Below are 15,073 nucleotides of genomic sequence, written 5' to 3' on the forward strand. Positions count from 1 at the left end.
GAGTGAAATATGATAAAATGTTACAAAGGAAAACAACCCCCCCCCCGAAAAACATATATGCCAGGAAATACCCAGATGACATCATTAAGACTCAGTGAGGTGTGACAGCATGATGTAACACCTCTACATGATGGAATGGATATATCTGGCTGTTCTGTCTGAGTTTCTTATCAGTGCCACTCAGCAGGTGCCAGATTTTATCTGGGTTGCTTCAGCCAGAGTGGGGAAAAAAGGAAGAGGCTCAAATATTGCAGGCAGATATTCTGACACCACATACAATAGAACAGCATATGCTGCAATGATTCAACTGCTCCCTGGCCACAAGGGCACACTCTCAGCTCTAATCCCCTAAATCTGCCCTGCACCAAGTTGGAAGGTACAGTGTGCCTTGCTTAACGATGTTAATTCGTTCCAGCAAAATCGCTGTAGAGGGAAAACATCGTAAAGAAAAAAACCCATTGAAATGCATTAAAACCCGGTTAATGTGTTCCAATGGGCTAAAAACTCACAGTTCAGCAGAGATCCGCCATATGGCGGCCATTTTCGGTGCCTGTCTAGCGAGGAATCCTTCCTAGAAAACAGCAGAGGGCCGTTTTCTTCAGCCGGCAGCCATTTTGGAACCCGACGATCAGCTGTTCGCTGATCATCATAATGCGAAAAATCAGTTCCCGAAGCAGGGAACCGATCATCGCACAGCAGCTTTTGCCCATAGGAAGCCTCATTTTGCGATCACAAAAAAGGCATTGTTAAGCGGATTCATCATTATATGGGGCAATCGTAAAGCGAGGCACGACTGTACAACATTGCACCTAGCAAGGGTGAATCCCCAGCAGTCCTGGGGATGATCCAAAAGATAAAAATAATCCGGTCTCCTGACATGGGAGAGGGGAAGCTGGAAGTATTGTGGAGACCAAATCTTTAATGTAGCACTATGCAGAGTTTCCCCCTCAATATCCAAGACTCTACAGTGGGCCCTCGATTTACGAACGGCCCTAGTTGCGAATGTTTCAGGTTACGAACTCCATCTCATCGCAAGTAGCAGACCCTACTTGCAAACACAGATCGAGTTACGAACCCAAAAGGCAGGGAGAAAGGGCGGGAAATTCGAATTTCCGGCCCTTCCTCCCTGCCTTTGGAGGTTTCAAAAGGCTTCCTCCAACATCGGGGGAAGCCCTTTGAAATCTCTGAAGCCAAAAAGGAGGCAGCCCTGGCAGCATTGGGTGAAAGGAGGGAGCCGATTTCTCCGCGGCCGCCCAGCTTGCTTCTCCAAATGAGAAGCAAGCCGGGCGGCAGGGGAGAAATCAGCTCCCTCCTTTCACCCGATGCCGAGTCCCCTTTGCACCGGCTGAGCTAAGTCCCTGGCCCGGCGCGAAGGGTACTCAGCAGCCCCACCAACATCAGGTAAAAAGCCTTGCTTCTCCAGCACCATGGAAGGACTTCGGCTGGAACGGATTAATTGGTTTCCAGTGCATTCCTATGGGACATGCTGGCTCGATTTACGAACTTTCCTATTTAAGAATTGACTTCCAGAACGGATTAAGTTCATAAATCGAGGGTTGACTGTACTTTTGATTGTGCGGAATACCTGAGATGGGGTACTGAGCCCAACAGATCTGGTGACAGCCTGAGAGTCCTGATTTTCATGATGAATAGGGCCAGATCCTCTGGGAATACATTGTCAGAGAGCAGTGCTTGAAACAGGATGTCCTGGGCTGAGAAAAAACAGATTCTGACTGAATATTTGAAAAATCTGAGCCAAGCCAGGGCCTCAAGCCTATACTGGTCAGCTTCAAGGCATAGCGTCTGATAAGAAACACAGAAAGGCAGCCCAAAGATTTTATACAGAAACATTGACTGGACCCTTTCCATAGAACTGTGAAATGCAGCCATCCAAATGGGGACACCATAAACAAGCTGTGCTACATATTTGGCATTAAAAATCTGCAGCACAGCTGGGATGCACAAATTGTCCCAGGTATGGTAGAAGCCCAAGAATTAACTGCTGTTTGCTCATGAGTTGACCAGGTGTGTCTGTAATGAAAAAAGACACCCAGGTACAGTACTTGAACTACAGTGGACCCTCTACTTACGGAATTAATCCGTATTGGAACGGTGGCTGCAAGTCGAAAAGTCTGTAGGTCGAATCTCCATTGACCTACAATGCACTGAAAACCGATTAATCCCATAACTGGCAGTTTTTATTCTATTTTTGTTCCATTTTTTTTTTTTCCTGGTCTGTAAGTCGATTCTCCAGCTGCAAGTCGAATCTAAATTTTGCGGCCAGAGAAGTCTGTAATTCGAAAAGTCTAAGTCGAGCCGTCTGTAAGTCGAGGGTCCACTGTATCTAACCTGCTGGATAGTACTTCCATCGAAAGACCAAGGAAACAGCTTCCATGAGTTGCCAAAAGCTATGATTTTAAACTTGTGAAAATTAAGTTGGAGCTTATTACATAACAAATACTCATAGCAACCACTAACTAGCCACCTCATAACATGAGTTATCTTTGCCAGTTTCTCCTCACAGAAAATGGACATGCTCCTTCCTGTTTTGCCCAAAACAGCTGGTGAGCACAAGCGGCAGTCTTCTAAACTAGAAATTACTTAGACATTAATCATAGGCACAAATCTTTATCACTAGACCAAGATATACTAACAATCTACTCATTTAACTTGTTAATGAAGGCAAGAAAGGGGAAAGTACACTGCTGGTATATTATAGCCAACACATTTATATCTGTATTACAGAATTTTGGCACACACTGATGTGTGCCACACTGTGAAAATGTATAGCTCCAACTTCCTGTGATAGGCCCTTGGGCAATGGAATAAAACAGAATAGAGCAGATGATCAGGACACTTGGTCTCTGAGGGATTCTCTCTGAAGCATGCTCTTGCAGTCACCTGAAAATATTCTCTGGTGCTGTCCTAGAATGGTTGGTCATTCATTCAAAGCAATATTGCGGCTCTACACAACATATGGTTCTTTGGCTATACCCGCTCTCAGCTCAAAATACAGTGCGTAAGTTATATTGCATAACCGAAACCGCAAGTTAAACATGTGCTCTAAAGAACAGTCACATTCTTTCACAACAGGAAAGCAACTAATAACGAAAAGTAATCTAACTCAACTAGTTCTGGCGGAAGGGAAGTTCCTTTACTAATCCGCTCTCTCCCCCGCCTCCTTGATTGTAACAAGTGTACAAGCCCTACGCTCAAAGGATGAATTGACTGCTCCGGTGTCTGCCCGACGCTCAGCGGCCAATATCTGCAACAGTTTTATCTCCAGAAACAGTTTTATCTCCAGTGTCGTTTTCAAGAAGTATGCTGTGTGCCGCTCTAATCGTGCCCAAACAGCGAGAAGGCATTTTTCCCCCAACAAGCCCGGGCTCTGCCTTGTCCTGCTCCCAGTTGTTAGCAGCTAGATTGCCTCTCTTCCTGTCTCGGTGATCTGAGCAACTCCCCCGCGCTGCTCCTCTTTCATGCCCAGCGGCAACGCGTTGCTTTGAGCTCGACCTTTCCAACGCTCCGCCCGCCTGGCTGCCTGGGAGAGGCAAACAGGTAGCGGAACACCTTTGTCGCATGTGCACAGGCAGACTGTGTTCGCCCGAGGCGGGAGGAGGGAGGGTCCAGGCTCCTCCGAACATGGCAAACCTGGTTCCTTTGATCTCGGCAGACAACAAAAGGCGAAAAACCGTAAGTAATCCCACGACGTTAGTGCTTGTGGAGCTAGGAAAGGAAAGAGGCAGAACTGCGTGGATCAGCGTGTCCACGTGGCTTTTCTACAACAAAACACTATGGTGCTTGCTTGTTCTTCGCTTGGAAACAAGTCCTGTACCTTATCTAGCGAGGCTTGTTTCAGAGTAAGCAGCGCAAAGTTGCAACTAAAAGAACGCCCCTTTACGCTTTTCCCGGGGAAGTGTTGAAAGCTGAAGGTAGAATTCCAATTACTTTTCTGGACACATCGTTTGAGACGGAATACTCACGAATGTAGACCACCTATGGTTACAGATGTGCGGTATTCTTAGTATAAGTGCCTCTGGGTTCACATTTCTGATCTGAATCTTTTTTACTCCCTAATAATCTTTTATGTGTGGCGGGTAATGTGGGTAATTACTGGGTGAAAATAAGAAGAGATGCACTTTGCTCCTGTTCAAGAACTCTTGCACCTCTTTCTTCACAACGTTTGAACATGAAAAGGTTAACTAATATTGGCTTTAAAAAACACCCTGTCTGAAAACAAAAGTAAACCCATGTTTAAGAATTCATATGAAAATGATAGGGCGTGGCTGCTAGACAATTAATTGTTCATACCAGTAGGACAGGAGAACATTCTAGGGGACTTTGCCCCAAAACAACAGGAATTCTTCCTTTTATTTTCCTTCCTTTTAAAGGATTGGGTAGTGTGATGCTCTTGAGGCCTTAGCAGAAAATTGACTCCTTCCCTTTTAAGAGAGCTCTGGCACAACAGCTGTTGGAGTGCAAAGCTAAAAATATAGCCAATTACCCATGGAGAACTATAGAGAAATGAGCAGGGTTATTATTAGCCAGGTCAGAAGGAATAAAAAAGTATAAGTACAGCGTGCAGAGTTTTCTTCTTCTACTATAACCTGTGCTCATATAGTATCTTTATGAGGAATTTATCTTAACACTTTAATTTTTTACTCCAGCTGAAATAAGGCAAAAAACACAAAAACTGCAGTCACTCACTCTTGACTATTCCTGTCTGTCTCCATATGTGCTACTAACTTCAGCTGCATACATTTTAGGATGTGAACCTGTCTCAATTTACTTATCAGCACTATATTTATTGTTGGGAATGTATGTCATTCATAGTAGTGCAATAATGTATTTATGAACAAGAATAGTGTGATAAAACTAAAAGTTTGTGTTATCTTTGCAAAAATTTCCTTGTGAGAAGTGCTGCTAGTCAATTTGTTTTGTTTCATATTTCTTTCAATATCACAAGAATATTGAGAAAAAAATATTTATTTAAATACATATATTTAATTAATTGCCAAATTTAAAAGCTAATAATTAAACATCTCATTAAATCTGATGGGAACACTATATAATATGCTTGTGTGTATATTTTCCCTTTGAATCTTTGCTGAACTGGACAAGAAGAACCTCTAAATGTTTTACTTAACTAGAAGAGTTTCTCTTTCAGATGTCTGTAGATTACAAAATGTCTTAATTTTTTCCAATATTACACGTTTTAAAAATATTAATATTCTAATTATTGTAGAATTAGAGTTTGGTAGCGTATGTTTCTAATCTTTCTTTCATTAAGCAGCACTCAAAATATATTTGTACTAACATTTCATGAAATATCCTTTAGTTTTAAAATGTAACGGGAGTGAACATCAGAGTTTCATACAAACAGCAGTCCAACGGCCTATCATTTTCTCAGAACTACTGTATATGGTAAAACACAGGAATAGGTATACAGAAGGATCCCTGTATCCATGGAGGATTGGTTCCAAGCACCCCTGCAGATGCTAAAAGCTGTGGATAACAGTAAACATTGTACAGTGGTGCCTCGCTAGACAATGAAAATCCGTTCCACTGAAATCGCTGTTTAGCGAAATCATCGTCTAGCGAAAAGCATTTTCCCATTGGAATGCATTGAAACCTGTTTAATGCGTTCCAATGGGGAAGAATTCTAGCGAAGATTGGTCATAGGAAAGCCGCTTTGTGACCCAACAACCAGCTGTTTAAATAGCTGTCTTGCGAAGCTTAGGTCCTGAAAACACCCGTTTTGTGAGCACGGAGGGAGGTGTCAAAATCGTTGTCTAGTGAAAATTGGTTGGCGAAGCAGGGACCAAACATTGTCCAGTGAAATTCCCCCATAGGAACCACTGTTTTGCAAATCGCTATAGCGATCACAAAAAGTCAATGTCTAGCGAAAAAACTGTCATGTGGGGTAACTGTCTAGCGAGGCACCACTGTGCATAGCATGGTAAAACGAGAAAAAATCCAGGAATTTTTTTTCATGTATTACCAGAACTGGCTACTAGACAGAGATACACCAGAACACAGAGATCTAACTCCTGTCCTCTGAAGATGCCAGCCACAGAGACTAGCGTATCGTTAGGAAGAAAAACCTCCAGAGCACATCCAAACAGCCTGGAAAACCTACAACAGCCATTGGATCCTGGCCATGAAAGCCTTCAAAAATACAAAAATCATTTTTCTTACATGAGAATCTTTAAAGTGCATGTGTATGTTTTCTCATCAAATTAATGAATCATACTTTAGTTAGGGAAGCATTTTTTAAAATCTGTTTTTCATTTGGCAGCAGTTCCTAGATGTGCTCCTAAGGATGAATAGAGGACTAAGTTTTCATTTCAAGATCATGGTTCTCATTCTGGCATAGAAATAATAGAGCTGACACTAGTGAAAATACAATTGCCTGGTTTATGATGCAGTAACTGCTAATTCTTGGAAGACCTCTGTGACATTCACCCAGTGTCCCCTGCTTGTTTCCCCCAAACCAAGGGTTCACTCTGATGACATTCTCTCTTTCCTTCGCTGCCACCAGTGGATTTCCCCTATCCACACTGTAAAAGACTTTAATCAGACATTTGCTGCCAACAGAACTTGTTTATTAAAAGATATTAGGTTGAATCTGAATCACATATGTACTTTAATCATTGTATAGCATCAAAATCATTGAAACCTCATATATTTTGTTACATAATCACCATTGGTTTTATTTATTCACTTTAACCAGATTATCTTTATTACTATCAGTTCTATTTCTCTGACTCTCTCTCTTTACTCTTCAACCTCTCCTTCACACCTTGTGCTCTCCTTCTCTAACTCACTAACTGACTGAATGATCCCACCCCACCAGTCCTCTCATAGGCTCGTGCACATGAGCTCCAGCTATGAGTGACAGGAGTGATGTGAGCGTTCATCACAACCTCTAACTTCCACTTAGTGTTCTAATTGGAGTAATTGTGCCAAAGGTGGCTTTATAAACATCCTTTTAAAATAAAATTTTAATTTTAATTTAATTTTAATTTTATTTTATTTTATTTTAATTTCAGGACTGGTCTGCTAGTCTTATTGTTGCTTCTCTGGCTGGAGCCTTTGGATCTTCTTTTGTCTATGGTTACAATCTTTCTGTAGTAAATGCTCCAGCAGTGGTAAGTGAAGGCTACATTTACTTTATCTCAATCTGGTCCAACCTCTTTTGTTATATTTGTGATGAATGTTTCTTTCCTTAGTCTTCCTTGCACAACACTAAATATTAATAAATAAATGTTCACATTGCAAATTTTGTGGAAGATAACATCTGAGGTTTTCAGATCTATAAACAGTTTGGAGTTAAAAAACAGAGTCTAGTAAAGGGTGATGTAGGCCCAACTCTTCATATGTTAAATAATAATTGCAGCTGTAAAGTTCTGGTAGAACAGAAGATAATCAAGCTTTAATGGACCATCTAATTGCTTTAAAGTCCTTCAAAGTACAACTGCACTTTAAAGTCCTTGAGAGGCACACCAAACTGTATGGGCGCTGTTGCTTCATGATGCTTTCCACAAGTTGTGTGCATATGTGTTCATGCAAGTATGTGCGAAGCAGAGCTGGGTCTAGGTTTTGGAAAGCTACTGAACCAGATGCCCCATGCAACCCCCACCACTGTGGCACTTTGGTCCTGCATGCAACAGCAGCAGTTTCTCTTTTTTAATGTTGCTAGCAGCAAGCAGTTTCCACCAAAGTTACCAGAAAGGAGAGGAAAGCTGCCATAGTGTGTCATGTTCCTTTTTATGAGTGATAAACTAGGGACAGGGGCTCAGTTCTAGAGCCTGCAGAACTTATCTTTGTGGACTACATCTCCCTGAATCATCCAGCTCAGGAATCACTCTGCAAATTTAAAGTGTTCCCAGTTCTTCAGACCCAGTCCTGCCAATGGCAACAGGAAGAGGACTGCAAATAAAACAGTATAGGCGAGATCTCAGTCTTTCATGATGAATGCTTTGCATAAACATCTAGGAATGGAAGGCCCTTTAAAACTGTCACTGTTTCTGAGGTATATGGATGATACTTTCTTGATTTGGCTACATGGAAGAGAGCCCTTGGATATATTTGTTACCTATGTTAATAGCCTTCATCTACCGTATTTTTTGCTCCATAAGACGCACGTGACCTTAAGACACATCTAATTTTTAGAGGAGGAACACAGGGAAAATATATTCTGAACCAAATAGTGTAATAAAATATTTAATAAACTATAACAGAATAACATTTGAACCATGTAAAGTGAACAGCAGTCAACAGTGGCATTAATATAGACCATTATCAGCCAGTCATAAGACCTATACCACTCTACCTATATTTTACATTTCCTTTCATCTACCTCCTCCCCATGCTTATAGAAATGTCTCAATGACAGATGAGATTGTTGTGCAACTCTGCCCAGCACAGCTCAAGCCTATATTACGTTAGAAATGGTTTGTCTGATTTGGCGCTGCATTGAGAGGTCCCTTTTAGTTGTGTGGAGGATAAATAGTGGAATTAAACTATTTAACAGCTGGTTTTCTTATTTACTTTAGGTTATGCAAAAGAACAGCAACACAAAGCTTAACCTGATCCCATTCACCAGCAGTAGCACATGCTCAGCATAAGACCAAATATCCATTTTCTGACAAAGTTGAATGTTTAGAGCATGCAAGGCACAACAGGTTAGGCAACACAAAGCCAGGAACAATGTTCTTGATGAGCCAAAAAAACTGAATACAAACTATAGTAGCTGAAATCAGGAAGCAGGTACTGTAATCCAGTTAGAAGTCACGAGGCACAGTTAGTTTCCTTGCTGCAACACCCTTTGGAAATACATTCTCTATTAGATGCCCAGAACTAGTTGAAAAGTTTGCAAGTTGAATCCAAATTTCCCATAGAAATGCATTGAAAATTAATTAATGCATTTTTATGGGGGGGGGAGGTCAGAAACTTTAAAAAACTTAAAAGAAAGTCACTTACCAGGTACTGTAGACTGAGCCTTGCTCTTCACTGTTCCTTGGTAGACCCCAGAACAGCCAAAAAAGAGCCCTAAACAGCTAAAAGCCAGCAGGCAGCTGGCAGACATCAGCCATTTTGTGCTCTTCTCGCTCCTGCTCCTTCCCCCTCCCCTCTCCCCACCTAACAGCTGATCGGCGCTAGTCTGAAAGGCTTTGCAGGCAGCTTTTAAAACAAGTACCCCTATGCACGTTTCTACACAAGCAGGTTTCAACTCAAATGGAGCACCTTTTCCCCCAAGCACAGTTTAACCCAAAGCAAGCAGCTTTTAAAGTAAAACAAGCAGATTTTTAAGGCAAGCATGCACATTTCTACACTAGCAGGTTTCAACTGAAACGGAGCACCTTTTCACCCAAGCACTAACCCCAAACAAACAGCTTTTAAACTAAATTTAACATTTTAAAATGACAATACCAGGCAGTCCCAGGTCTCTCTCCCAGCTCTCTAACTGCTTGGACTAGCAAGGAAGCAGGCAAGCAGCCTCTTCACTAACTGAAAGTTTGAATTTCCCCACTTTCCCTGCCTTCCCCGCATATTAGGTATGCTAATATCTGTGCACTGGAGGATTGTGGGAGGAACATCCAGCCCCTGATGGGGGTCCTGTGGGGCACCCCAAAACACTGAATAGCTCTCTTGGCCTCTTTCGGGACTGGGGCTGTGCAGCCCTGTTCTGATCAGGAGGTGCAGCCGAGGGGTCACCATGCCTTTGGGGGACAGGGCGCAGAAGGGGGCAGGTGGTTTAGGGGACATTCCAACTCATACTTGGCAGAGGAGATACCATTATTGTAAAAGTGGTTTTCCTGGGGTAAGGCTCATCTATTGCACTCTGGATGTGCTGACCCCTGTGATTTCCCCAAATGTGGGAAAATCAACTGCCTAAGTGGGGAACTGTGTTTCTGGTTTCCCCTGTTCTTTCTAGAATTACTCTTTCCCCTTTGGTCCTTGGCTATTTTCACTGCCTGCTACCATAGGCCTGTTAGCCTTGCTGGTTTTCCAGGTGGGCTGCAGGAAGCAGATCCTGGAAAGCCAGCAGTGCAGAATGGTGAGATCTAAACAGCAAGCAGTCTCTGGTGCTAGTTCAGAGGCCTCCCAGCATGGCAGTAGGGAGCTTCTGGGTGGTGGTGGTTGAACCCTTTTTTTACTGTATTCATTCCATAAGACACACATACTTTCTCCCCCACTATTTGGGGGGGGGAGTGTGTCTTATGGAGCAAAAAATACGGTATATATTAAATTTACCACAGAAACAGAGAGAGCTATGGGCTTTCCATTCCTAGATGTTATGGTCTGTCAGTGGCCAAATGGGACATTGGGTCATAGAGTCTGTAGAAAGGCCACTCATAACCAACCAATATCTGAATACCATCAGCCATAAACATCCTGCCCAGAAAAGATCAGTCCTTTGTACTTCAGTTCACAGAACATATGTGTTGCTGGATGCGGATTCTTTGGATGATGAGTTCCAATTGTTACAGTCCAAATTTAGGGGAAATGGGTATTCTGTTAGGGAAATTAATTGGGCATTGGATTATAACAACAGAAAAGTGAGACAAAAGGAGGATGAGGGTGAAAAAACAAAAGGGATGGTATTCTTCCTTTTTAGTGACACATTTCAGCACAGATAGGAAGATATGCTCATAAGATTCATTTCAAACCTGTTTTCCATCCTATTAACAATCAAACAAATGGTCCATCCAGGTAAAGATCTTCTCAAACTCAGAGCCATGGGCATTTATTGAGCACCATGTTGTGATGGTCAAGCTTACATTGGGCAGACTGGAAGATCTGTTACAGAGAGAATATCTGAACATTCATGATACATCTGGACTGAAAAATCTGGACTGGCTGAACCTTGTATCAGATATGGCCATCAGTCCCAATTGAATGGGGTACAAGTATTTTAATTCATTGCATGGAAATCGCTGTCTTGTGAAAAAATCTTCTTGTGAAACCCAGTTCCCCATTTGAATGCATTGAAATCTATTTAATGCATTCCAACTGGGAAAAAAAATCACTGTCTTCCAAAAATTATCCATAGAAGGAAGACATTGTCTTGCAAAACACAGTTCCCCATACCATCTTGGGGAAAAGCAATCTCCTCACCTGCACTGCCTTTAGAAATTCAATGGGTCTCAGATAGCCTTCTCCTTCTCCTTCTTTCTTTGTTGCTGGAGAGAAAAAGAGGGGGTAAAAGGAGTCAAACCCCCTTCTGTCCCCTGACCCCCCAAGTCATGGTGACCCCCTGGCTGCACCTCCCACTCAGTGCAGAGCTGCACAGCCCCAGTCCTGCCAGAGGGTTTTGGGGTGCCCTGCAGAACCCCCATCAGGGGCTAGGTGTTCCTCCCACAATCCTCTAGTGCACAGGTATTAGCATAAGCTATTAGCACTAGAGGATTGTGGGAGAAACAATTAGTATAAGGTATTAGCATATGCTAAGACCTGTGCACTAGAGGATTGTGGGAGGAACACTTAGCCCCTGATGGGGTCCTGCAGGGCACCCCAAAACACTGAGGAGCTCTATTGGCCTCTGGCAGGACTGGGGCTGTGCAGCCCTGTACTGAGTGGGAGGTGCAGCCAGGGGGATCACCATGACTTTGGGGGTTAGGGGACAGAATGAGGTAGGAGATGCAAGGGCCATTCTCAATTATACCTTGCAGTGGAAATACCATGTCCTAAAGATGGTTTTCCCAGGGGGTGGCTCATCCACTGCACTTTAGGTATGCTGCTGATCCCTGTGATTTACCTAAATGTGGGGAAATCAACTGCATAATTTATGTTGATGAAATAATTGCATTTATGATTTCCCTGGTATTTTTATAATCTCTTTATCCTTTGGTTTCTGGCTAGTTTTACCACTCTCTATCATTTAAATTTGCAACCATAGCCCCATTGGCAACGCTTTGCAAGATGGCTTTCCCCCCCAATTGGAACACATTAATTACATAAGATCTACTTTTTTTCCAAAAAAAGTGGGGGAGAAAGTGTATGCTGGTGTTTTTCCAGGAGGCAGACCCTGAAAAGCCAGCAACATACACTTTAGTCCCAGCAGCATATACTTTTTTGGGATAAAAAAGTAGGTCTTATGTAATTAATGTGTTCCAATTGGGGGGAAAACTGTCTTGTGAAACAGGGTTTTGGGGGGGGGGAAACTGTCTTGCGAGGCAAGGGCCTAAACATCGTCCAGCAAAAATTGCCCATAGGAATAATCATTTTGGGAAGCACAACATTGTTCAAAAAAGTCACTGTCTAGTGAATTCATCATTTTGCGAGGCAATCATCTTGCGAGGCACCACTGTACTCAAACAAAATTGAGCTTCCTTTAACTTTAAGACATTATTGCATACTCTGCACTCTGAGATGACAGAGAAGAGATCTTGCCCCTCCTCTGTATGACAACCTTTCAAATATTTGAAAAATGCTATCATATCACCCCTCAGTCTTCTTTTCTCCAGGCTAAACATGCCCAATTCTTTCAGCCTTTCCTCATAAGGCTTGGTTTCCAATCCCTTGATCATCCTTGTTGCCCTCCTCTGAACTTGTTCCAATTTGTTATCATCCTTTTTGAAGTGTCGTGTCCAGAAGTGGACACAATACTCAAGGTGAGGCCTAACCAGTGCTGAAGAGAAGAGGACTAGCACCTTGTAAGATTTGGAAACAATACTTCTATTAATGCAACCTAAGGTCGCATTTGCCTTTTTTGTAGCCACATCACACTGTTGGCTCATATCTAGCTTGTGATCTGTGACAATTCCAAGATCCTTCTCATTGGTTGTTTTGCTGAGCCAGGTATCCCCCATCTTGTAAACTGTGCAGTTGGTTTCTTTTTCTGAGTTCCAGTACTTTGCACTTATCCCTGTTGAATTTCATTCTGTTGCTTTTGGCCCAGTGCTCCATCCTATCAAGGTCATTTTGAGTTTTTTTCCTGTCTTTTAGGGTATTAGCTATTCTGCCCAATTTGGTATCATCTGCAAATTTCACAAGTGTTCCCTGCATTCCCTCATCCAAGTCATTAATAAAAATATTGAATAGCACCGGACCCAAGACTGAGCCTTGGGGTACCCCCCTTGTTACCTCCTCCCAGTTAGAGAAGGACCCATTAATCACCACTCTCTGAGTACAATTCTGTAGCCAATTGTGTATCCACTGGACACTCAATCTATCCAGCCTACACCTAGTTAGCTTGCTAATCAGGACATCATGGGGCACTTTGTCAAAAGCTTTGCTGAAGTCAAGATATACTATGTCTACAGTGTTTCCTCTGTCTATCAGCGTGTGGTGACCTAATCAGAAAATGAGATCAAATTAGTTTGGCAGCATTTGTTCTTGACAAATCTGTGTTGGCTTCTAGTTATTAGTGCATTGGGTTTTTTAGGTGTTTGCAAAATGACCACTTTACGATCTGTTCCAGAATTTGGCCTAGGATTGATGTCAGCCTGTAGTTCCCAGGTTCCTCTTTTTTGCCGTTTTTGAAGGGACAACATTAGCCCTCCTCCAATCCTCTGGCACCTCACCCATTTCCCATGATTTCAAGAAAATAATGGAGAGTGTTTCTGAGAGTTCTTCAGTCAGTTCCTCCAGTATTCTCAAATGCAGTTCAACCAGCCCTGGAAAATTTGAGCTCTCAAGAAAGAGTCGGGTCCAAAAAAATGTGTGGACTATGTACTTGATCTCTAGAATGAATCTGACTATCCAGCCTAGGGGCTATGTCACCCAACTTGTCTGACCCCCAGGAATAAAATCTCAGTTTTTTCCAGTTTCAGATTGGGTCTCTTAGTCCTGGTCCAATACTGAAGCCAGGCAGTGCTTGGGTATGTGGATGGCATCAACCACAAAGGTGGAAAAGGAGAGATAGAGTTGCATGTCTTCAGCATGCTGATGACATCTTACTCCAAATCTCTTGATGATCTTCCCCAGTGGCTTCACACAGACGTTAAATAACATTGGGGACATTGACAGCCCGTGGGGCACCTCACAATTGAGTGTTCAAGGAGCCAACAAATCATGCTCAATCTGAACTCTCTGGACATGGTCCCTGGGAAAGGACTGGAGCCAGCTCCATGCCACTCCCCCAATCTCAATCTCAGAGAACCAGCCCAAGAGGATACCGTGGTTGACAGTATCAAAAACAGTTGAGAGGTCAAGGAGGACCAGCAGGGTATTTTTGCCCCCATCGGCTTCCCGTAACAGGCCATTATGCAGTGTGATCAGTGTTGTCTCAATACCCTGTTGCAGGATGAATCCAGGCTGGAATGGATCAAGGCAGTCTTGTTCCTCCAGGTATGCTTGAAGCTGGTCAGCCGTGATTCATTCCATCACTTTCCCAAAAAAGGAATATTGGCAATTGGACAAAAGCTGTTAAGATCATCTGTCAACCAGCTGGGGCATATGATGATAGGATGGATGATAATTTATTTTATATGAGGGGGGAGAATGCCCTCCCTCAGCAAGGAGTTGACAATATTTCAGACCCAATCCACCATAGCCCCATTGGCTGCTTTTATTGGCCCAACTGGGCGATTGAGTACAGAAGTGGTAAGTCTACTGCTAACCAGCAGCCTGGAAACTTCCTCTGCTGTTACAGGGTCAAACTGAACCAAGTGAGAAGATGTAGCAGCAGTCTCCATTGGGTCAACCAAATTGCTGGCAGAGTCAAGATCAATTCAAATGACCTCAATTTTAGATTTTAAAAGGCTGCAAATTGCTCACTAGTAAAAGCAAAATGAAAGCCAAGCTTGATGAGGCCATGAACCACTCGGAAAAGTTCAGCCTGTCAGTTCACAGCTTCGTTAATGATCTTACTATTAAACACCCTATTTGCTGCTTTTAAGGCACTGGCATACCTGCTGGACAAGTTTTTAATAGCAGTCGTATATGGATCATACCGATCCTTCCTCCACCTCCTCTCTGTTGCCTAAGTAACTCCATGGGCCAAAGTGCCTTGGTGTAGAGTCACAGAATCATAGAATCATTGTAGGGTTGGAAGGGATCTTGGAGGTCTTCTAGTTGAAACTCATACCCAAGGCGGGAGAGCTCACACCATCCCAGACAGATG

The 15,073-nt window shown here is 42.9% G+C and overlaps 1 protein-coding gene, 1 non-coding gene and 1 pseudogene across 2 annotated transcripts in view; all 3 read left to right on the forward strand.

Moving 5' to 3' along the window:
- The first annotated feature begins 3,440 nt into the window (after positions 1-3,440).
- The window catches only part of SLC2A9 (solute carrier family 2 member 9), a 203,114-nt gene continuing 191,481 nt past the window's right edge, over positions 3,441-15,073 (forward strand). The window contains exons 1-2 of the mRNA XM_020814683.3: positions 3,441-3,693; positions 7,053-7,151. Coding sequence (XP_020670342.1) covers positions 3,580-3,693; positions 7,053-7,151 — 213 coding nt within the window. The 5' untranslated portion in view covers positions 3,441-3,579. The remainder of the gene's footprint in view (positions 3,694-7,052; positions 7,152-15,073) is intronic.
- LOC140707851 (U1 spliceosomal RNA) lies at positions 9,776-9,929 on the forward strand (annotated as a pseudogene).
- Positions 11,664-11,826, forward strand: LOC140707868 (U1 spliceosomal RNA). The gene has a single exon (XR_012088025.1). It is a non-coding gene; the product is annotated as a U1 spliceosomal RNA (small nuclear RNA).

The sequence above is a fragment of the Pogona vitticeps genome, chromosome 5 (assembly GCF_051106095.1).
Source record: "Pogona vitticeps strain Pit_001003342236 chromosome 5, PviZW2.1, whole genome shotgun sequence".
Classification (NCBI taxonomy): Eukaryota; Metazoa; Chordata; class Lepidosauria; order Squamata; family Agamidae; genus Pogona; species Pogona vitticeps.